This window comes from Asterias amurensis, chromosome 18, assembly GCF_032118995.1.
Source record: "Asterias amurensis chromosome 18, ASM3211899v1".
Taxonomy (NCBI): domain Eukaryota; kingdom Metazoa; phylum Echinodermata; class Asteroidea; order Forcipulatida; family Asteriidae; genus Asterias; species Asterias amurensis.
In genome coordinates this window covers 1,589,110-1,613,013 of record NC_092665.1, presented here as the reverse complement: position 1 = coordinate 1,613,013, position 23,904 = coordinate 1,589,110, and the positions used below count along the sequence as shown (strand labels likewise).

Sequence of the window (23,904 nt, the reverse complement as noted above, 5' to 3'; positions counted from 1 at the left end):
GTCCCCATCTTTTTCACTGGTCCTTTTTCACTGGTCCGTTTAACATTTGTCACCCCCTGGTGTTGGAAGAGCCAAACTGCATCTTGACTCATCCATAAACCCTCTTATCAGACATCAAAAAACGATTTTTCCTCAGCACGGGATAAAAGATACATGAACGTTAACACAAGAGAGGCTTGCCGTGAGCTGATGTGAAACTACGGCAGGACAATTCCCACCGGAAAGGGAGTGTTTGGGAACTATCAATGAGCATGATACAATCATCATTGATTGGCGATCTTTTGATAGAAACCTGGATCATGAACATCTATAAGGAGTTTTTACAAGCAACACCTGGTTTAGATGGGGGTCTTTTCTTGTGAACACAGCAAGGGGTCGATGGTCTTGGAGATGCGTGGAAACGATGTAATGGAATTCGGCGTGGGGAGGGGAGGGGCGGACTCCAGGGGGCGCGGGAGTGGAAAGGGGGCAAGAGAAGGGATGGAACTAAACTTGACTCAAGTCCCAATCCCGTTATTTTAATTCCCATCGCCTAACATCAGAACCCCCCCCCCCCAACCTCCGGGCCACAATGGCTACATTTTGACGGTGGAATGCTAAGGGACCTCTCGCTTCTTGCACTTGAATCAAGTCTAGGCTGGAACGAGCACAGCGGCTCGTTTCATTCACTAATGAAATGACATGGGCCCAATTTCATAGAACTGCTAAGCACAAAAATTTGCTTAGCATGACATTTTTGACTTCGATAAAAACAGGAGTACCAACCAAATTTCATGTGATTTTCAGGATAAGCAAACAACAGCTGAATACCAGTAAACAAGCAATATGTAACAAAATAGAAATTTGGTTAATAAACCTTTGTTTATCAAGGCAGGAATAATGTCATGCTAAGCAAATTGTTGTGCTTAGCAGCTCTATGAAATTTGACCATGGTCCTGCTGGCCAACTATCTCAACAACACTCAACTACACACTATTCTGATTTGTATATAACTTTTATTTATACTTTTTTCGTTTGTTAGTATCTCTTTTATAATGATATGATATTACAGAAAAATAGAACGATTTGATAAATTATCTGAAATAGAAGAAACTGAGTTGCGTAAAGTTAATATAGATTTGATAAAAATAAGAAAACATTTCACTGCACAGCAGTCAACCACAGCAAGCATCGGAAAAATCATTTTGACGAGAGAGGGCGTTTTTCGTTTCCAAACACAATTTTCCAATCAACGTCCGATTAATATAATCAAATTACTTAGTGTACTTTTAAATTAAATCTAAATCAAAGGAATGGTTAGTCGTAAATTACCGTATGTTACTCATGAGCGTCTTGGTTTTCGAGCGAGGTCCACATAATGTATTGACTTGAAACACTGTAGATAATATACACACATCCACAAAGTGTTTTTTACAGTGTAAAAGAACAGGAACTTCCTAAAGTGTACATATGAAAAGAATGTCCACAGAGTGACTGCAACACAAAGCTGCGTGTGTACAGTCTGACGAGTCCATTATAAAGTTATCACAAACAAGTAAGTCCACAGACCTTTTCTCAAATAATACCCATTGCGTAACCGCTATCTGTTGAACGAGGTGCATGCTGGTCTAGCTAGGGATCAAATTTGAGCGCTAGCTAGACCACCATGCCCCTCAATCAACGCATACAGCGCACGTATACCCAGTATTTTTGTGATAAGCTCTATTGTAGCGCCCTCTGTTGTTGTTATTATTTCACCTCTAATTATTTCACTAAACGTGAGAACTTTACGCACACAAGTGCATGCCTTTTCCCCCGTACATAGTCGAACTGAACTTTGAAAACAAGGAGGAAAGTTTGTTTTTAATTTAACTTTAATCGGTTTGTAAAATCTTGGAATTGCAATAGAGTGCGGAATGTATTGTTTTTATAAATTATTATCTACTTGGAATATATCCGTGGGTTTTTAAAGCAAAAAGAAAAACAAAACTGCATTAACTTTCAAACATAGTTATAATAATGTCCACTTTTTATGGAAATTTACGCATTTTCTGTTCAGAAACCCATAAATTTGGTTCGGCTGCCAAGTATTTTCTTTTAACGAAAGTGTACACGGTTTTAGGATACCCAAAAACAATCGCGTAAACGTTGACAGCTTACGGATTTTCTTTAACACACCTCGGCAAATCATACTGATATAAAACTATAAAAACTAAAATCAATTTCATAATAAAGATCGGCATACATTTTTTTTTTTTAATTTGAAACAATAAGGACTGGACGGATTACTGATTTCAAATTTTGGAAACTTTTCGAGTTAAGTCCTTTTCCTGGGCCATGTTTATCTTTGATTCTGCTCTAAGCCCCATGGCCTCCAATGACCTCCAATGGCATCCAAAGCCAAAGATGGCGGATTCGCTAAGGCGAGCCCATTCGGGAATGGGCCACTTACCGCACCGTACGCAGAGGGCGCAACGTAGAACTGCATAGGTAGTGATGCTGGTGCGTAGATGATGCCGTGCTCAGGGGTGCCTTTGGCGGCCATTGTTTCCACACCCGACGGCGTGATTGGTGGGTTCGTAGCTACTGGTACCCGTCTTTCTGGGTTAGCCAGGGCAGAGGACTCAATTCTTACACTGGTTGACCCCATGTTGGGAGAACATCCGGGAACTGGGCTGGGTGCTACGAACACACGACCTCCCCTGCTGTTTGAAGAAGAGCCGACGGTGGGATCGACGTGATTCACATCGCGATTGTTCCCAGGTGTAGGGACGAACATTGCACTAGACCCTGGCGGAATGGTCACCAACTCTGAGCTCGGTGCCCGTTGACTGGCGACGGGGGCGCTACCCTGTTGCTGATATAAGGGAATAAGTTGACCAGTGGCAACCTGCCCACCGACGAATGAACCCAGTAAGTGTGCCGGTAGGACCACAGCCACATGACCCGCTGGTGGCGACTGTAGATTTATCGGTAGTGCCACCCCCTGTGAGGCAGGGATAATAACGGGTGATTTCTGCGGCTGGACCATCCTGAGAGGGTGCTGCTGCGTCGGTGGTAATGTTGGGTTGTTTGATGAAGAGATTCGTGTAGGATAGTTTGAAGCTGACGCTGCACCAGCGTGTGAGGGGGTCACAGCGTCAGGTGGCGGCATGGGATTCACCGGCTGGACAACCGTGCTTCCACGGCGCCCCACGCCCCGACCATCCACCCGTTCCTCTGGTAGTGTCGCTTTCCTCGGACTCTGCTGCACAAACTGTCCGGTGTTCCACCCACTGCTCCCCGTGCCGACACCGTTACTCGGCGAGGCCGGCGGCGCGGAGGCCGGCGTCTGCATCGATGAGGCAAGGTGGTTGAGAAGTCCTGCTCGTGTTTCGGCGTTGAGGGCGCGCTCGTTGACGTCCATAAATCGGCTGACTTCATTCAGGCACTCGTTGAATCCAGCCCTGTATTGTGCAATTGGGAGGACCTCACGTGTCTGCCCTGTGTCAAAATTAAAATAATACAAAAAACGTATTGAGAGTGAACATGGTGACACCATCTATTTCTTTCTCCATGGTGACACCTTTAACACCTCACACATTTTCTTTCGTTGGACATGTGAGTTCTGCTTGCGACCATTATAATGTATTTAATAAGTATTGCTGAACACCGGTACATCAGGGGACGCTTTCCCCCAGACAAAAGACCTTGGACACTATTTGGTAATACTCAAAACACTTTTTACCAAAAAAGCTTCATATTTGGTAACGAGCTATGGAGAGCTGTTGATAGTATAAAACATTGTGAGAAACGGCTCCCTCTGCAGTAACGTATACTAGTTTTTGAGAAAGAGGTACATGTATAAATTTCTCAACCCAAATAATAAAACACTTTGGGTCAGAAGCCTTTTTCAAGCATCTGAAAGAACACACATTATGCATCAAGGGTGTTTTTTCTTTCATTTTCTCAATCACCAATTGAGTCCAAATTTATTGTTATTTTTGGGTATTTTATGCATGTTGGGATACACCAAGTGAGAATACTGGTCTTTGACAACGTGTAAAGTGCCTTTTAAGCACTGAGGAGCCGACGATATTCCAACTGAAGTCACACAACGACTCTGATTTTGTTGTCTGGACTCGTGCAGAGGGTTAGTGCTAGACTTGACTCAAGTCCCAATCCCGTGCCATCCCCAGAAAAAAACCTGGACCACATTTTGACGGCGAGTGCGCACTGTACTGTGTATGCTACGTGTTGTTATATAGTAAGTTGAGGCATGGTTGAGGTAATAGCTTAGGGACCTCTCACACGAGAATGGGACTTGAATCAAGTCTAGGTTAGTGCCTATCCTCAATTCCTCAAGTGTGTAGAACATTCCGTTATCTACTAATCGTGGATTAAGGTTTGTAATCAAGAAAGATTGGCAAACAAATCTCTGGTCCCTCGATCAATCCATGATAAATTAATACCCGTTTAAATCCCACGTGTCGTTTGGAGCGTGTTGGTCATTTTGAGAGGGTACGTGATTTAGATTTAGCAAACTTTGACAGGGGCAATATATAACTGTAGTTCTTTATATTAGTTTTGTGTGATTTTTCAATAATAAACGCAGGCCTGGAATTTCATTTACTATTTAGAGGACACTTCTATTGCAACGGTTCCCCTTGTGGTCCGCTGGCCAAAAAACCCCTTCAGTCAGAACTGACTGGTCCTGCTGGCTTTAGTCACTGAAAAGGTTAAGGGGCAAAAACACTTGAGCCAGACGGCGACATAGGCTATTGGGGTGAGGGGGGGGGGGAACGCTCGTGATATGCATTTTTTTTTTTTTTTTTTTTTTTTTTTTTTTTTGGGGGGGGGGGGTCGGCATAATTGCAATACATCCAAAGCTGAATCATTACCAAACGTATACCGTATACTAAGGTGACACAAACATCAAGTTAGACATTCCCAAAGGCCCACTTTAAGGGGAAAATCAAAGCGACAGACTGTCAAAAAAAACACACAAAAAAAACACATGTAATTGTACCTCCTTGTTCTTGCTGTCGGAGGTGTTTTACCAGCTGAACAGTCTGCTCAAGGATCTCAGCCTTCTCTCTTTTTGAATGACCACCGGGCGTCTGTTGAATAAAACATGAGGGTAGAGCACTATGAACCAATAGGCTTCGAGTAAAGATAAATATGCTAATCTCTGAAACTGTGTTCGGTAATTATGAACCGCCTGGACTGATACATTACGGAGGCAATGAAGACGATCGCCTCCATGCCCCCTGGTCATTGCCTTGGTGCCCTTGAAATGATACAGTAGTAATGCCCTTCACAAGGGGAACATGCCTTGGTGCCCTTGCCCTTTTAAAACGAAGCGTATCGGGCACCAAAACCACCAAATCAAATCTTTGTTAAACCTTCATGAATTCATGTTTCATAGCGTGAGACTGAGAGGTTGTCGGTTGTATTTACTTTACCAACAGCGAGAATTTTTTTTTTTTTGAGAGGCCTTCAAAAATATTGTTACTATATGTACTGTATATTGTAATCAATTTATTTACTACCCATATCTGTAGAATTGAAAAACAAATCCCAATCTTGAACCACCAAATCGAATCTTTGTTCAACCATTTGTTTCCTTTGTTCGTGTTTATATATATATGCACCGTCATTAGGCCCTACATAATATTTATGCCATATTCATGTACTGAAAATTGTAATCAATTTGTGGTACCTGTCTGGAGAATTGAAACAAATCCCAAAACCTTGAACCACCAAATCGAATCTTTGCTCAGCCTTCAAAAACTCATGTTTCGTTATTGCGTGTGAGGTTATCGGTTTTATAAGCACCGGGCCTTGACTTTACCAACAGTGTGATCTTTTTGAGAGGCATGTATAATGACCTCATAAGGTGAGACCTAAAATCAACAAGTCACAAAGGTGAATAAACTACATGGAATCCACTTTAAAGGAGTGTATACTTTTTGTAATGACCCGAAATAGATACTGTATAAAATCAACAAATGTCGTGTAAAGGTTAACGTGTAAAGTGGCGGACTACTTGTCGTAGCAGTAATAGCTACGGCTAACCAGCAAACATGTTAGGGTTATATCCCACTCACTTGTTGCTTAGCAAGTTGTCGTTTGCCCCGTTTTGTTTGCAAATACTACCTCCGTATCCGAGGCCTCAATGTTGTTGTAATAGCTACCTGTTGTGCTTAATCAGAAAATTTGTGTGGTTTATTTTGCTGCTAAGCAGAAATAAGCATGATACCAGTCAGAAAGTGTAGGCTGGTTTTCCAGTTGCGGTTAGCACACTTTTGTTATGCTTAGCTTACTTTCTGTGCCGAAGCGGCTCAATGAAATTTGGCCCTGGTATATGATACTCAAGCCTGGAGGCAATAACCTCCGTTCCCTCTGGTCATCCTTGGTGCCCTTGAAATCCTCTGCCCACAATTTCGTCATGGTGCCACAATGAAAAAGTCCCTTAGTGCCCCTGCCCTTTCAAAAACGAAGCATAGGGGCCTGGCCGCTACCTTAATAACAGCTATTTGTTGAATTATGGTATATGAATAATTTAAACGCAATTACCTCTGAATGACCATTGACTACCTCTAGAATAGATTGAAGCTTAGATAGACACTCGTTGATGCGGGCCCGTCTCCTTTTCTCCATCAACGGCTTGGAAGACTAATCAACATAAGGAGTAGAGATAAACACATTTAAAGAACCTGGTCATTACTCAAAATAATAGAATAAAAGCCTCCTTGGTAACGAGCAACGAATAGATGTTGGCAGTATAAAGCATTGTGAGAAACGACTCCCTCTGAAGTAACGTAGTTTTTTAGAAAGAGGTAATTTCTCACAAAATAATATTTGAAACTGAGAAAGACTTCAGACATGAGGAGAAGCCTATCAGACATCTGAAAGCACACACAATGAAAGCCCTTTCCCCCTTTTTCTTTCATTAATATTTTCTATAAGTACCCAATCAGAGCGCAAGGCCATTTTCATTTTGCCATTGAAAAATCCGGAAGTCTATGGATGTGAAACTTTTGAAGGACCCCAAAGCCATGACCAGGGCCCTATTTCATAGAGCTGCTAAACACAAACAGTTGCTCAGCATGAAATTTCTTCCTTGATAAAAACAGGATTACCAACCGTATATTTCCACATGATTTTCGGGATGAGCAAACATCAGCTGAATACCAGTAACAAGTAATATGCAACATACGGAAATTTGGTTGGTAATCATGTTTTTATCAAGGAAGAAATTTCATGCTAAGCAAATATTTGTGCTTAGCAGCTCTATGAAATTGGGCCCAGGCCCAGACCTTAATTAAGTTAGTATATCCCTGTAGTAAGGATTCTGTGAATTATTATCTTTAATGAGAAAGTAAACAACTATAAATTAAGAATTGAGCTCGTCGAAGTGCAAAAATTATTCATTAATTAACTGATTAATTAATCAAAATAGTGTTAATGGAATCTTGAAACACAAATAATAAAAAGGAAAATATATTAAGACAAAAGGTAACACGAGTCAGTCACTATATAATATTAAATATGCAATATTCAACACCGATGATTATCATGTTTTGGCAGAATGGTGATACATGTTTACATTTTTAGGGTGGTCCTGTTTTAGTGGTCTATTAATCAGGTTAGCTAACAGTTTCAGTTAATTTATTTCTCCAATTTAAGATTAAATATTCCTAAAATCTCCACAAGATAATGTCTACAAAAGCAGAGACGGTTTTACGGGTATAACGTTGCCCAGTGACTCAAAAGAAATTAGTGGTCCCAGCTTGTCTAGAAATTTATCCAAACTGAGGAAGTGTTATGGGTCGGACCGTAGAATGCCGCCACCTTTCCCCTGTCTAGGGTTGGCCTTGGGGGCCAATTAAAATAGGTCTATTCTCATGGAATTTCTGACTTTTCTCATGACAGGTCCTTGTCACATAACTAAAGTGAGTGAAGTCATTTAGGGACTGAGGCTGTTAAATCGTTTTATGCTTCTCGTACTACAAGACTCGTAATTTAAGCACGCGACTGACACCTGTCTTTGTAATAACATACAGCTGTTTCAGAAAATTGAATTTTGCAAATTCATACTTTACAGTTATCAATTAAGTTGTTCCATGATTAATTCGAGTCCACGATTTGGGATGAGATTTATCGATTAAAAAACTTAAAACAGCGACCCCCTCCCAAAATCAACACGAAATAATTAGGTTTAAATGTTGAAGAAAAATAAAAGGATTACCTTTCGTTTCTCCTGACTTTTCGACGTCTTGTCCGCTGCCATCGTTCATCAACTCATCAACTCCAGGAGTTGTCATCTAGTTGATTTTCCCTGAATAAATATTTAACACCCAGTTTTCAAAACATAATTTTGGTGCCGGGGTGGTAATATTATTTACTTGAAAAGTGATTCACATGATCTCCACCATGTATCGGAATGTGGTCACAGGTTTCTACCACGAGTGAGCGGTGCGAATAAAAGAGTGCGTGCCGTTGGCCCACACGACGGCCTCCCCTAAAACCAAAGGTTCTTTCACGAGCCCCTGTCTTTCCAAATCTTACCCGTGTGAAGTCAGGCTGACGACTTTTCCCACGCTTCGCTCTACCTGAATTCCTACGCATTCACGGTATCAGGGCTGATTTGGCCACACGCAAGGCCGAAACAAGAGCAGCCGAAAAAGAAAAGAAGAAAAAAAAACCCGTCTCAACCGCACGTGCGAGAGTCGCGGCTCGTGATTGGTCGATAGTGGATCAGCGTGTCTCCAAGTGGCTCAACAACGCCGCTTCTGATTCGTCCAAGGTTTTTGTGGCGACATGGTTTTATCAATGGCTTTATAACAATGCCGTGTTGTTTGTTTCGGCACAGGTGTTAGGCCTTGGTTTGTTGGCAGCGTACCTGTGGTAATGCACGCGCCCGGGCTATTGTTGTGATCATTCGAGCGTGGCAACTGGAGTCTTTGGAGTTTACCGGCCCGTGGCTTGGCTCTTGCTCAATGTACAGAGTGAACCCCCAGGCAGCTAGTAGACTGTCAACCGTTAGAATTGAGATAAACTTCGCAAATCCGGGGATTAAAATCTAAAGTCTGCTTCCTTAATCCCTGTGAGAGCCAAGTAATCTTTCTGGTGGAAAGGTTAGCCGGTTATACGGCGCGAGAGAGTGGAGGCTCTGATTTTTCCGTGTAAAGGAATTCGCGGTTGGAATTCCTTGAAGTTGTTTTTGGTACTACTTGGTACTGCTTTTCGGCAATGTGTTCCTATGGGGTGGAAGCTATGAACACATTGTTATCGTCCCTACTTTAATTGTAATCCGAATGGGGGAAAATAACAACAACACAATTGACAATTCTATAGTCATGTGTGCCAAAAAGCTCACTTCGTAAAGTGACAGTTTTACAAGCTGTTACATTCGAAGGTGGATTGGGCAAGTTTCAGTTAGGTTTCGAAAATGACCTTTTCGGTAGCTTGCTCGGCAATCCTACAAGCAAAATCCAAATTGCTACTTGCATTTTTGGTCAGTGATGTATCCTTCCTTCTCTTGTAAATGTGAACTGAAAAGAAACAATTACAATTTAGTCAATTAAATTAATGTAACCAAAATCAAGGCGGTAGCATGTGCAAGATACTAAAAACATTGTAATAGACGACACAAATCAACAGTTGTAAAAATCAAAATTAACTGTAACTTTAGCTTGAAAACGAGGAACAAACCACCCACTGCCAATAGTGACGTCATGATCAACAACTATATTAAACAGTGATTTAAACTCTTGCTAGCAATGGGCCTGTCAGCTCTATAACAGTATCCATGAGCCTCGCTTTCGTCACATACACCCCCCCCCCCCGAATCGATGAAATAAATAGGTAAAAAGCGAGGAATCGCAATCCACAAAATGATAGCACGAGATCCTTATACATACAGGACCCCCCCCCCCCCATACGGTAAAAAGGGCACAAACATTAAGACAATAGATAAAACAATAGGGGGCAACAATGGCAAGTAACGGCAAGTCCTTTCATTGAAATAAAACCCACTCTACCATCATCCTTTTAGTTAGTGTCGTGAGGAGTCAAAAAATACTTGATTCTTACATAAGTGTCACTTTAAGAGGTGGTCATTGTTTATTTTAGCCTCTCTGTTACCATGTTACGAACCCGGCACCAGGTAGCTACGGGTTAGAAAGGCGAACCCGGATCAAGGCCCCGCCTCTCTACGGGGCTAGTTGATTACTCTGCACACCTGTGTACGTACAGGTAATACCCTTGAAGGGCCCTTTGGTTATCTTAACTATCGACTACAATACCGTGGGAAAGGCAAACATTACGGCATAGCTACCGGGTCGACGTTGCCTAGTCGTTATGGTTCTCCTCGTAGTTTCGTTTTTATATATGCGATTGTATACCCAGCTTATTATTTTATGAGACTTTGGTTTTGTGCACCGGGGTCATCCAAAGTTCTTATGTAGCAATTTAGATGTTAGCTCTTGTTTGTTTTACTGGTATCCAGGGATGGGTTTCACACAGAGCTAAGACTAGTCTTATCTCGAGTGGGGACGATCTAACCATAGCGTAAGGACAGATCTCTGTCCTTACGCTATGATCTAACTTAGCATCGGACTAGCCTCAAGTTTGTAAAAACTCCTATTAAAGGCAGTGGACACTATTGGTAATTGTCAAAGACTAGCCTTCACAGTTGGTGTATCTCAACACATGCATAAAATAACAAACCTGTGAAAAATTGAGCTCAATCGGTCATCGAACTTGCGAGATAATAATGAATGACATAAAAAACACCCTTGTCACACGAAGTTGTGTATGTTATTAGATGGTTGATTTCGAGACCTCAAGTTCTAAATCTGAGGTCTCGAAATCAAATTCGTGGAAAATTTCTTCTTTCTCGAAAACTATGGCACTTCAGAGGGAGCCGTTTCTCACATTGTTTTTATACCATCAACCTCTCCCCATTACTCGTCACCAAGAAAGGTTTTATGATAATAATTATTTTGAGTAATTACCAAAAGTGTCCACTGCCTTTAAGAGTCCTAACTAGTCCTAATATGAATATCTTTGTGAAATCGACCACAGAACCCCCAGTTTACCCGTGTTTCATCCTTGCTCTACACATACTTAAAGTTTGCTATAAATAATTTAAAACAATCAAGAATATCAAGGACATCTGTGCCTTTGTTGTCTGTATAGACCGTGCCAGTCTGAATATTATTGATATAGAGAGAGATTTCCTTAAACGTACACTGCAAAAACTGGGGGTTAAAATTTTACACCATAGTTGGGTTGAAAAAATAAAAAAAAGGATCAAATTTACATGTGTTAAAATTAGGCCTACACTAATTTCTTCTTACACAATTTACCTTGATGTTATTTTCAGGTTTTCTCTTTTTTTTTTCTTTTTTTCTTTTCTTTACTTATTGTAACAATACCCATGCTGTAAACTTTACACCACAGTTTTTTGCAGTGTATAATACTTGGCACAGGGCATACTTGCCAGCGCCGAAACAAGAGTAAACTTTTACGGGGCACAAAGATTTGTCAATTGTTTCTTTTACCCATGCGTGATATGTAGCAGAGGGTCTTCTACCAAATTGTCCCACACACCTTTCATCTTGTAAAGTCCCCCCCCCCCCCATCCTCTAAAGATTTCCTGTTTCTCATCAGAACACAGTGAAATGATACAATTGGGGGTGGGGGGGGGGTAAACACCTTACCACCACGGAGGAAGAAAAATAGTCCTCCTCCCCTACGCACCTCGCAAGCACATGAACAATAAAGCATCTTGAAACGGAACCAGTTTTTATGAGCTTCTGGGTCAGTACTTGGAAGTTGTTTAAGTGCCATTTTCAACCAACTTTGGTTTTGCCATTCTTCCATCCCGAGTCAATTTTGATGGTGACTTTTTAAAAAAGAAAATGCAAAATGTTGTCACTCTCAATTTAAAATGAAACTCATCTTGTCAAAAAAACTGTTGTTGTTGTTGTTGTTGTTGGTAAATGTTACATTTTCATCGGATTTGCATCGGGGATAAGAGTATTTTATTTTTGTTTTACCCATTTTCACCGATGTGTGTTAACCATGGAGGTACCTCCAAACCTTATTGGTGTTTTTCAACAGACTGTAATGTACCCTTTAAACCAACCAGTGCCATTTTTATCTGTTTCATTCCAACACCATTAGTGAGACACTTCGACCTTTACGCACCTTTATAATTAATGAGCATCGGAGAAACATTCCTTCACTATCGGAATGATTATTGGGCGACACCAAATTAATTGTCCTCAAACGCATGTCAGGCACAACGCTTTGTTCAAAAGCGTGGGAACTACTAGAACAACCAATCGATTGGCGATGGTTCGAAGGGATTGTTCACTTTATTGATAACCTTTGGGTGTTTGATTGCCGTTAAAAGTGAGGAAGCTATCGATGCTAAAATAAAAACTCTTGACTTTGACCTGTGTAAAGGTTGGAGTTATGACTGGTTTAAAGGCAGTGGAGACTTGGTAATTATTGTCAAAGACTAGCCTTCACAGTTTCTCAACATATTATGCATAAAATAACATACTTGTGAAAGTTTGAGCTCAATCGGTCATCGAACTTGCGAGACAATAATGACAGAAAAAACACCATTGTCACATACTAGGTTATGTGCGTTTAGATGGTTGATTTCGAGACCTCGAGTTCTAAATCTGAGGTCTCGAAATCAAATTCGTGGAAAATTACTTCTTTCTCGAAAACTATGGCACTTCAGGAATCAGAGGGAACCGTTTCACACAATGTTTTTGTACCATCAACCTCTCCCCATTACTTGTTACAAAATAAGGTTTTATGCTAATAATTATTTTGAGTCATTATCAATAGTGTCCATTGCCTTTAAACATGTCTGATTTGTCAGGATGGTTTACGGTGCTACCGTCGCACAACCTTTGGAGTAATGTTGGTTCTAAAAAGAACCGGGTGGTTGAGTGTAAATATAATGTGATCGTTTTCAGGGTGATGCGTGACTTTGTTGCTGCACAAGTATTCTGCTGCTCAAGTATTCTGCTGTTCCGGTGTCGCATGCAATTATTTCCTCTATGCAATACTATCCGGAGGACATGGTTGCATATGCAATAATGTCCGCCGGACGGTTTTGCATATGCAATCGTGTCCACCCGGACGCTGCTGCATGACGCAATTGTGTCCGCCCGGACACATTTGCATGTGCAGTTGTGTCCGCCCTCGTGCAAAACCGTCCTTGCAGTAAATTAAACGCCCTTGGACGACGGAACACGTTCGCCCTTCGACGACCAATTTGAGCTCAAACTTTTACAGGTATTTGTTTATGCATATTGAGAGACACCAAGTGAGAGGACTGGTCTTTGACAATTTACCAATAATGTCCACTGTTTTTAAAGAGTGTATTTTTTTATTTTTCGTTTATAGATGCACCAGTTCGATCGCGAAGTCTGATGCGTTTTGTTTAGACTGACACTTGTAATACGAACCGGTGCAGTTTTCTTCGCAGATGTGTCATTTATTGCACGTCAATACGAAAAACAATCACAACAGTGTCGAAGACGCCCAAAACTATTTGTTCTTTCGAGGAGTCGCTACTTTTTTGCGGTTTTGAGAGCGACCATTCTGTAAATCGAAGCCTGGTTTGTTGTGTTTACTGGTCTTATGTATTCAGTGTTTACTCCGGGACGTCTTTTAAGCCTTCGTGCAAATATTGAGTCAGTTTTGTGTCTTTTATTATCGGCTTTTGATGTGTTGCCTTGGCTAGATGGGGCGTCTGACCAGTGGGATCATGTTCATAAGAATATAGCACAGTCACAGCTATATGAATCTTATATAGGATTTGAGGCATTGCATGGTGAGGTATCAATATATATTTGCTTTGCGGTAACACCATGTGAGTATCTACTTGCCAGGTAGAGTTGTCTTACTTTCTAAAAATTTATAATGCTTCTTAGAACGCAGAGTGTGTTTTAGGGGAGTTACTCTACAATGACCATAACAACTAACTTGTAAAGAGCACACAAGATATGTTGATATTATTAATTGGTGTGAGAAACCACCCCCCTTTGAAGCAGTTTATTAGAGAAAGAGCCAATGTTCACCTTTAGGGTTAAACAAAAATAAGAAAGGATTTAGGCATGTAGCCTTTCTCGTGCATCTGAAAGCACACAATTCTTTGCAACAATTGTGATTTTTCTTTCGTTTTAATTTCCCCCTTGCCACCATGACCAATTGAGCCAAAATTTCCACAAAATTGTGTTTATTATGCATAAAAATATCATTTTGGGATACACCCCAATTGTGAGAATACTCGTCTTTTATCAAAACGGGAAAGTTTACCATGCTTTATTTAAAAATGCAAACCAATAACTTTTTCCGTAATTCAAAGATTTGACTGTCATTGCTTGTATGGATTGTCTGTCAATCTTCAATTATTGTGCCCTGGAGTTGCTGACTGTCAGCCTTGAGCATTTGGGTACACTAGCTCTTTAAACAAAAATTATATATATGGAGTTTCCATTGCAACTGGTGCCTCGCTAATTGTCTTGCTCATGGGAAAGATGTTTGCTAAGCAGTATTTTAACAGCTTTATGAAGCTGGGCCCTGGCTTGTTTAGCATTTACGCATTGGTTGTTACGGTGAGCTCATTGTGCGATGCTCACCGAAGCTGACACAAGAAGTATAAACACACCACTTTACCAAGTGTCTCCTTGAAGAAACATTTTGAGATAACAAGGACACACTGAAAACATCATCGGCTCATCTCATTGTTCCTTCACTTTCTCAGCCAAACATCAATAAGTTCCCTCATCCTTGAGCAATCGAAAACAAGAATGCCACCACACCGTAGATGTGTCTTGCACGTGCACATAGCTAGCTTGCCACACTTTTCCATTCATTGTCCTTTTCGCGCCCAACCGTTAGCAACTTGTCCTCCAAAAAACTCATTCGAAACCTTTCGTTGTTTTCGTTTAACAACATCACAAAAAGACAACCTGTTGACATCTCCCTTGTACACCTTACACAATGAACTATTTACAAGCCCGTTGTCGTGTCTGTCTTATTCCTCCATGGTCTTACTTATTCCCATTGTGTACAAAGAGAATTAATTTGGAACAATATTTAAAGAGAATAGTTTGATCAAGCTTCTTGATGTTTTAAGGTGAGATGATTTTCGGCCCGTACTGTGAAAAGTGACACCCGAGTCAGTTCTTAATGCATTGCTCCAGACGGAAGAATCGCTTTTTCGTACTAAGGTGTGATGACCAACTGCGTCTGGCGGCACGAAATGCTGGCCCCTCCCCTCCCCGAAACGGCGAACTGTGTACACACTTCATCTGATAGCGCCCTCTTTTCATGCGAGCGTGTGCAAGCACTCCCCGAAAATACGTATGCAGTATGAATATTCACGTATTTTATGATTGCAGCGAATACCCAACGGCCGATATATGTTCCATGTCATTCATAAGACATGCACTTAGCTTGTAAACAAATTGCGAACGTGTTCTGTCGACCAAGGGCGTTTAACCTACGGACACAACTGCATATGCAAATGTGTCCGGGCGGACACAACTGCATTACGCAGCAGCGTCCGGGCGGACACGATTGCATATGCAAAACCGTCCAGCGAACATTATTGCATATGCAATAATGTTCTTCGGATAGTATTGCATAGAGGACATAATTGCATGCGACACCGACGTGAACCTTGACTCTGTAATTAGTAACTACGTTAGGAAAACTGTAGGGGCCAACCTTTAATCGTTGCGCCTTTTTCGGCCCACAGTGACAGCTCTTGTCAATAGAGGGCGTTATTGTAATTTAACGAGACGGACTTTGTAAGACGGGGGCGTTCTGTAGATAGCTTATAAAAACATATCAAAAACAGCATGCAGCTCCGTGGTTTTATGAAGGCTTCAGAGGGAGAGTTTATACAAACTTGTAAACAAATCAACTTGTTGTTATTTGAGATCACTTATTTCGTTTTACCAATAGAATCTTCACAATAAGTTGATAGGAATGCTTGTAAATATCTGTAAAACGAAATCATTTTGAACTATTTTTTTCAACCTGTGAAATGAGCTCAATTGGTCGTCGAAGTTGCGAGATATGAATGACATAAAAACACCCTTGTCACACGAAGTTGTGTGCTTTCAGATGCTTGATTTCGAAACCTCAAATTCTAAACTTGAGGTCTCGAAATCAAATTCGTGGAAAATTACTTCTTTCTCGAAATCTACGTCACTTCAGAGGGAGCCGTTTCTCAAAATGTTTTATACTATCAACCTCTCCCCATTACTCGTTACCAAGTGAGGTTTTATGCTACAAATTATTTTTAGTGATTACCAATAGTGTCCACAGCCTTTAATAGTATTTTTGAAAACTTACAGTAGGAAAATTGGGATAAAATTACTGAGCATTGTAAAGTATTTTTGGGGCACATAAAATGTTTATATGGATCGCCATAATAATAAAAAACACAATGAAAGAGCTTGAGTAATGTTTTTAAATCAATGATTTTGAATTTATTTCCAATGAACATTCTGTGATAAACATTAATGCATTTCTAACAGTGCCCAATTTCATAAAACTTTTTTATAGAAAATAATGCTTAGCAAATTTCTGTGTTAAGCAACAATTGGGATGAGCACCAGTCAAAACAATGTGAATTTATGGTCTTTTGGCTGGTAATCAGTTTCTGCTAAGCAATATTAGTCGGTGCTAAGCAAGTTTTTGTTACCCTAACCCAAGAGTGTAATTTAATCATGAGGTTGTTGAAACATAGGGTTTTCAGAACATAAGGGTGTGAGTCGGAATAAAGATCAAACATTGTTCAAAGATATACTGTTTAAGAAATTTGTTTTAGTAAAATCATCAGGAAAAGCTTAGTAACAATCCAAGAAAAAATACTTTTGAAGACACTGGACACTTTTGGTATTTGTCACAGACTGGCCTTCACAGTTGGTGTATCTCAACATATGCATAAATTAAGAAACCTGTGAAAATTTGAGCTCAATTGGTCGCCGAAGTTGCGAGATAATAATGAAAGAAAAAACACCCTTGTCATCTGTGCTTTCAGATGCTTGATTTCGAGACCTCAAGTTCTAAATCTGGGTTCTTGAAATCAAATTCGTGGAAAATTACTTCTTTCTCAAAAACTACATTCCTTCAGAGGGAGCCGTTTCTCACAATGTTTTATACTATCAACAGCTCTCCATTGCTCGTTACCAAGTAAGGTTTTATGCTTGTAATTATTTTGAGTAACTACCAATAGTGTCCACTGTCTTTATGCAGGAAATTGTTAATGTTAAACAGATACTTTCATATAAAGTTAGAGGGTACAACGATTTATGGGTACAAAGATAGCAGTTTTGTTTGCCACCATTTAAAGAAGTCAATATGATATGATAACAATGTTGAATTCAGCTAACAAATTTACTCATTAAGAACAAACAATTCAATACTTAAAGGTATTATACCGAAATGGTAACGATTAACAACACCATTGTTAAATTTTAGTTTGAAAGCATACTGGTTATGAAGTTCATACTAGAACAGTTTTTTTATAAGAAACATTTCCTAACTGAAAGACGAGAAACTTTACCTGAAAACCTTAAAAACGCAACAGCTGGTTTCGGCTGTTACAACCAAACTTTAGGACAATGTGTTTGCATACTGACAATTGGGCATTGTTTTTTACTTTCTTTTCTTGACTCACACAGAAGATTGAGCCCACATTTTTAGAGGTTTGTTGATTCATGTCATTGACACTAACACACAAACAGGCCTGTATGCTTCCATTTTGAAAGGGCAAGGGCACCAAGGCATGTTCTCCTTGGTTAAAGGGCACTCTACCCACTGAGGGTTTTGTAAATTTTTGCTGGAGCATTTTAGGGGCACCGAGGCAACGACCAGTGCATGGCCTGTACAGTTTGGTTCGTTTTTGGAAGGGCAAGGGCACCAAAGACATTTTCTCCTTGGTAAAGGGAACCCTATGAGGTACATAATCATAAATTTCTACTGGAGCATTTCAAGGGCACCAATGCAATGGTCAGAGCAGACCTGTGTGCTTCGCTTTCGAAAGGGCAAGGGCACCAAGACATCTTCTCCTTGGTCAATGGAACCCTATGAGGTAAATATAAATTTCTACTGGAGCATTTCAATGATGCAAAGGCAGGGGGCATGAAGGCAACAAAGTATCGGGCCTTCACGCAACATTAACAAAACACGAACAAAACTTGAACACCGTCTGCGACTTTCTTTTTTGTCGGCTCTCCCAATCCTGTCTAACCTTTCAAACTTTACAATTCGCTTTTCTTTTCTTCTGCGCTGTGGAGCTGATTTCCTCTAGACCAGCGCAGTAGTCAGGGTTTGGGACGGTGGGTTTTGGGCATGTATGATCTGCGCCTTCATCACTACAGAATTCTCTTATCTTTTCATATAGATACCACTGGCGTCTTGCGTCGAGTCCAGGAGGTGGTGTCTGCTGGGGCAACTCCAGAGGTGGGAACGTGTCTGGCGTACGGAGAAGATTGAATTCTTGCTCTTGATCTGTTGGGGATTGAGACGAATAAACCACACCGGGTTCCTCTGAAGAAATTCTGAAAGTAGAGACAATGTTGAAGTGAGTATAGGTTTAGATATTCAAGATAAACCTTCAGTAACACCATGTGGTATGAAATCTCTCTCGCAGGTTTGTTTTGACCAGTCAACTCTGGTCATCTTCTTGAGAATCATGAGGTCATTTTGTTTCCATTTTCTGGAAGGTGGGCAAAATGACCTTAAAAACTTTGCATGTAAAGGGCCAAGCGAGCAAGCACAATGGATTCTAGCTCTGATGTTTCTGATGGTAGAGTGTGGGTTCGAGTCTCAGTCTTGACACTTGCGATCTTAAGCAAGACACTTAATGCTTTGTCCTGTTGATAGGATGTATAAAAATGTAGGTGTTGTGAAATTCTTGTTAGAGCACTCAGTTACACTTATCGCTAAGAGATGGGGTTTGCCCCTGTGTTTCGTGTAATGGGTGCTAAATGCGCCGCAGCACCAAGTTAACCCTTACCAGGTGTACATAAATGGATTTCATAGTTAAAAAACCCATCAAAAGCCTGTCTGGAAATAAATTATGATAAGCGCTTTTTGAGATGCCCAAAGACAATCGATAAAAAAGTAGTTATTGTTGTAGTTAAGTAACAAAAATTACAGAAATCTAACCGGAATTGGTGAAACTTCTTGAATCCAATGAGTGGAATGAAGTACTCGCCCAAGAAACTTTGCCAGTCGTAAAGCGGAACGTAAACTTCTTGTGCCTCACTGCCGACGAGTTGGGCCAGGTTCACCTCCGACACAGTACTCTGATGGGTCAAGCGAGCAATGTCTTGAAGACATGACACTGGGCTTCGGCGTAACTTCTGCTTCAGTAAACCAAAACACCAATCGGGGCTGAATTTGGTGTGGCCTGCGACCATATAGTTCAGGGAGATGTTCTTGTGTAGTCCATGGATGGTACGCCAGATGAGGTAGAAAACCAAGTATCTGATAAAATAATAGACAGAATTGTTAACTATTTCATTTCATTTTATTTTGCGAAATACTTCTCGAATCTGGTGGGAGTCACCTCAATCATAAAGCAATGTCAAAGCGCTCCGTGGTTATCAAAAGGTTGACCAGGCTTCCTGACGAGTTGTTACTAAATGTGTGCACTCGAACTGGCTCATAATAGACATCATCATGGTGCTACATGTATTGTATCCAGTTCCTTGTGTGCTAGACTGATGGCAACTAATACCAGGTGAAAAGGAACCCGACCAGGTCAACTTCCAGCCTCAGTTTGGAAACATTGACAAGATGGTTGCCTTATAATGACGTCATAATTATGACATTTTACCTGCTTTTATTCTGCCCTGCGCAGTTGTCACAATGCAGACTAAGGCTTTCTTCGCCCAGTCCATACGTTTCAAAGAAGTGGTGAAGATAGCTGATAGTGGCGTTACTGCTGTGTGTCATCGCCATCCCTTCGTCGATTAGGTAGTTAATCTGTTGGGGAACGCCCTCACAGCAGACACCGAATAAGCCGCATTTTCGGGGCTGCAGGAAGTACAGGGGGCTAGGCTGAACGGGGTTGGACGGATAATGAAGCTGATGCCCAAAATCAAAAGAATAATGCATGTCACACTGTCTTGAGCAAGGGGCGTTGCGGCCCAACTTCATATTGCCACTTCCGACGACTAGTTTAGCATCTGCAACTTGGCTCCTGTATAAGTCCTGCTGGACTTTGACACCTTGAAGGTGGGCCAACTGCTTCCTCACGGTAGATAATTTGTAGTCTTCGTCGCACTTGACCGTCTTGACAATGAGGCTGTTGTTTTGTCGGCATTCTTGACAGAGGTCGATTGTTGGTAGGCCGACGATGATTTCAGGACAAAGTTGTTGCCATAACCTCTTAAAGGTACCGAGTGGAGCTGCTCTGAACTCTAAATCACAAAACAAACAAAAATCAATTATCAATAAAACAAACAGCGGCCTGGATACTTCACTCTTAAGGGCACGCCCCTTGTCTTGGCATTGGTGCCCCTTCTACAGTTTCCCATAGACTTTTAGATTTATCATCGATAGTTGCCTTTGCCCAATAAAAATGGCCTTGCCCTCTCAATAAGACATTCCAGGCCCGTGAAGGGGCACACCAAACAAATTACAAGAAATACTTTCTTCTTAAGCAGCTCTATGAAATTGCGCCCTGGTTGAAAAGTTGTTTAGTACCTGTTGCTCGCAAAGCCTCCTTGTAGTGGTCTCTCCATACGACTGACTTAGAGAGGGAGGACGGTAACAAGGAAAGGTACGACCCCTTAGAGCTAGGTAGCCTACTAGGGAGTACCAAAGCGTGCTCCTCCGCGAAATTCTGGATGAAACGAAAGATCCTTGTGATGTCCTCATATTGCAACGGTTTCGGACCGACTTGGCCACCAGACTTCTTCCGGCGGGGAGTCAGGCCGTGCTCCCGATACCACTGCTGTACGGCGCTCACCTTGTTCTTGCTAACGCTTTAAGAAGGGTTAAAGGAAAAGAGAAACATTAGTCTGGAGAGTACCAATTTACCCTTGAGTGACGAGAAGCAAGAGTCATGACCTCCTACACCCCTATGGCTAGGCCACCAAAACTTGTTGAGTACGCTGCATTGTCTCATATAAAATGTCTATACACTGCTCTAGAATTGAAAAGGTCATGGGTTCGAAACCCACCTGAGTAATATGCCTGTGATTTTTGTTCACAGAGCTTGGGGGAAGTACCGAGTATACAGTGCTAACTCACATCGGTGTATGGGTAAAAACCAAAATGAACTTAGAATGTGTATAATTTCCAACTTCGTACTTTCAATTTCAGATAAGTAATGATCAGTTTGGATGTGTCAATCTTGATTGACCAGTAACCATCTACTCACACGTGAAGAAATCTGAAGGCGCTGGCACAAACTCTCAAGCTCTTGACGAGGTAAATATTTCTTGATCTTATGCACTCTTTCAACTCTGATTTCTTTTTGCCCTTGGTGAAGATCAACTCACTCGTGTTCATCGATGTGTGAAATATTGCCAAGAGAATCAAGTCTTTCTGACCTAAAAGGAAACATCGAAATATATTATTTACATTTTTGGGGCATTTTTACCCAACTAAACCCATGTGCTCTTACTTCTTAATTAAACAAAGTAAAGCCATATTCAGGCCCTGGACTGTGCTCTATTAAGAGGATTAAAATCAATGGGTACAGCTAGAATTTAATCGATGTAACTAATAAACTGTATTGTAAGCTATCCCTGTATGGACGGGCTGTAATAATACCATGACTATGATGAGTAAGCCCAGTTTGTTATTATTACAATTCAACAGCTCAGCCAAAGTTCAATCAACAAAGTTTCTACCTTCGTTCAACCCCTGCATGCTAATGCGAAGGTCGAATATCTCTTCATCGGAGAATTGCCGAATACAAGGTTGTCCATCGAAGGTAACACATCCGCAGTTGAACTCGTGAGCCCTCTGCAGTTCGATGTTCGGATCCTCGGCGATTGTGTCCTCTAGGAGGTGGAGAACACGGTCAAGTTTGTCACTTGTCACGATCGGGTCATCATCATCTTCTTCAGAATCATCTTGATTTGAAAAGTCACCTTCATCCTCTAGCTCTACCTTTCTACTCCGGGCTCTGGAACTTTTCTTGGCCTCAATCCCTTCACTGTCAGTGTCACTATCATCATCGTCTGAATGAACAGAATCGCTAGCAAAGTACTCCATATCTAACTGTTTCAAACTGGCTTCGTCCGAACTAGAGTTGTCGATGTTTTGCATCCAAAATGGACGCAAGGGCCCTCTCGATTTGTGCACTTCGTTTGTCGAGAACCGGTACTTGAATGTTGTCATCAACTTGCTCTGTTACTCGTACTGTTATTTTACATTTGTTAGTCAGTGTTAGCATGGGTGGACTACGGCCGTGTTGGGCTACACTACATTAGTTTCACACACACAGAAACTTGCACCTACAATAAGAGTTATTATTGAAAATACTTTTATACTTAGCTCTCTAGCCGATTTGTTTGATGACAACTCGCACGTGCGTGTTCCGTCCGCCATGTGTTGTCAATGCGTGTAGCGCCCTCTCTAGTTCAAAGTGGGCAGTAATTATTTTACAAAACTCAGCCAGTCGACGCACAGCGAGGTGTTGTGTACTGTAAACTACCAACTCCTGCCTTGAGTTGGAGTTTACAAGTCAGCGAATGGGGATGTGCATTACTGCGTCGTTTGAAACGTAGTTTCATCTCAAGACAGAAATTGGCAGTGTTATGATATTGGCAGTATTACAGTGTGGGTAATAGAATGGGGGGGGGGCGTGTACCAAACGGAAACAATTTATTTCAAACTATTATTATCTATTCGTCTTGTGAAAAATACATGACATTGTTTTTATTTCTTTGTATCCGAGTGTACTGCACTTTTGGCACAATTCTAAGAATACCCACCTCTCTTGTTTGCAACAAGTATATCTGTATTTAGCTACAAGTTACTTCAAAATGTTCATTGTTTAAGGACCTTTTGAAATGTTTTCAAATAGTTAAAACCAATGGGTATGTATATTACGTTTGGTAATGACGCTGGAAACTACCAACAATCACAAGTTATAAGAAGTAAGAAACAGCTGCTGCTGCAGCTCTGAAGTAACATGTCGTGGTTTAGAGTCCCTTTTAATTCCCCCCAAAAAAGTTAATCTGAAATGTGCTACTGACAGAAACGGTTCTCAGACTGTATTCCAATAATATTGTAGAGGATTCTTCCCGCTTGAACATAACCGGCCAGGTTGTTTGCACCTCAAAAACTTTACCCACTTTTGAAATGGTTAGTTTTTTGGAACCTTTTAAATACCGATTGAAACAAACTGTGGGTTTCAATAACATGCGTTGTATTTGTTAACTTTTCTTAGTGATGTAAAACTAAAAATCAATTTAGCCTCCTTAAAGGCTGTGTAGATTTTATCGTGAAAAATAATAGTCAATATAAATAAAATATAATAATTTTTATTATTGTATTAATTTCTTCCCAAACTGTTAAGCTTATAATGTTTAATAATTTGTGGAGTGATACGTTCAAAATACAAGTGGACCCAAACAGTAATTCAACATTAGGGTTTATTAAATACAGATGCTTGATTTCGGGACCTCAAAATCTAAATGCTGGGGTCTCGAAATCAAATTCAAATAAAAATTATTATCTTTTACTTCTTTCTCGAAAACTACGTTACTTTAAGAGGGTGTCATTTCTCACAATGTTTTATATTATCAACAGCTTTACAATGCTTGTTACCAAGTAACTTTTTTCCCTAACAATTATTTTGAGTATTTACCAATAGTGCCCAGTGCCTTTAACGACAATACCGGAAATTAATTAATTTAA

At 40.8% G+C, this 23,904-nt stretch overlaps 2 protein-coding genes and 1 long non-coding RNA gene across 3 annotated transcripts; 1 reads left to right on the top strand and 2 right to left on the bottom strand.

Moving 5' to 3' along the window:
- Positions 1 to 1,014: 1,014 nt before the first annotated feature.
- Positions 1,015 to 8,640, bottom strand: LOC139951088 (uncharacterized). Its single transcript, XM_071949917.1, has 5 exons — positions 8,533 to 8,640; positions 8,213 to 8,302; positions 6,538 to 6,636; positions 4,988 to 5,078; positions 1,015 to 3,462 (listed from the first exon to the last, which is right to left on the bottom strand). Exons 2-5 carry the CDS (start codon positions 8,252 to 8,254, stop codon positions 2,321 to 2,323), a joined length of 1,374 nt encoding a protein of 457 aa, XP_071806018.1. The 5' UTR covers positions 8,255 to 8,302; positions 8,533 to 8,640; the 3' UTR covers positions 1,015 to 2,320.
- Positions 8,641 to 17,080: 8,440 nt separating this feature from the next.
- On the bottom strand, positions 17,081 to 22,587 carry LOC139950282 (uncharacterized). Its single transcript, XM_071948903.1, has 6 exons — positions 21,888 to 22,587; positions 21,413 to 21,584; positions 20,734 to 21,014; positions 19,862 to 20,447; positions 19,189 to 19,509; positions 17,081 to 18,578 (listed from the first exon to the last, which is right to left on the bottom strand). Exons 1-6 carry the CDS (start codon positions 22,378 to 22,380, stop codon positions 18,272 to 18,274), a joined length of 2,160 nt encoding a protein of 719 aa, XP_071805004.1. The 5' UTR covers positions 22,381 to 22,587; the 3' UTR covers positions 17,081 to 18,271.
- LOC139950284 (uncharacterized) lies at positions 18,477 to 21,984 on the top strand. The gene is made up of 3 exons (XR_011787632.1): positions 18,477 to 18,601; positions 21,355 to 21,462; positions 21,856 to 21,984. It is a non-coding gene; the product is annotated as an uncharacterized lncRNA (long non-coding RNA).
- Positions 22,588 to 23,904: the final 1,317 nt, after the last annotated feature.

Coding starts and splice junctions, on each gene's coding strand:
- LOC139951088 (XM_071949917.1), bottom strand. CDS start 8,254: ATGGCAGCGGACAAGACGTCGAAAAGTCAGGAGAAACGAAAG. Junction 6,637..8,212: donor AAAGTCAGGAGAAACGAAAG/GTAATCCTTTTA, acceptor TATGTTGATTAG/TCTTCCAAGCCGTTGATGGA. Junction 5,079..6,537: donor TAGTCAATGGTCATTCAGAG/GTAATTGCGTTT, acceptor TTTATTCAACAG/ACGCCCGGTGGTCATTCAAA.
- LOC139950282 (XM_071948903.1), bottom strand. CDS start 22,380: ATGACAACATTCAAGTACCGGTTCTCGACAAACGAAGTGCACAAATCG. Junction 20,448..20,733: donor GGAGGCTTTGCGAGCAACAG/GTACTAAACAAC, acceptor TTTGTGATTTAG/AGTTCAGAGCAGCTCCACTC. Junction 18,579..19,188: donor AAGAAGTTTCACCAATTCCG/GTTAGATTTCTG, acceptor CTCTACTTTCAG/AATTTCTTCAGAGGAACCCG.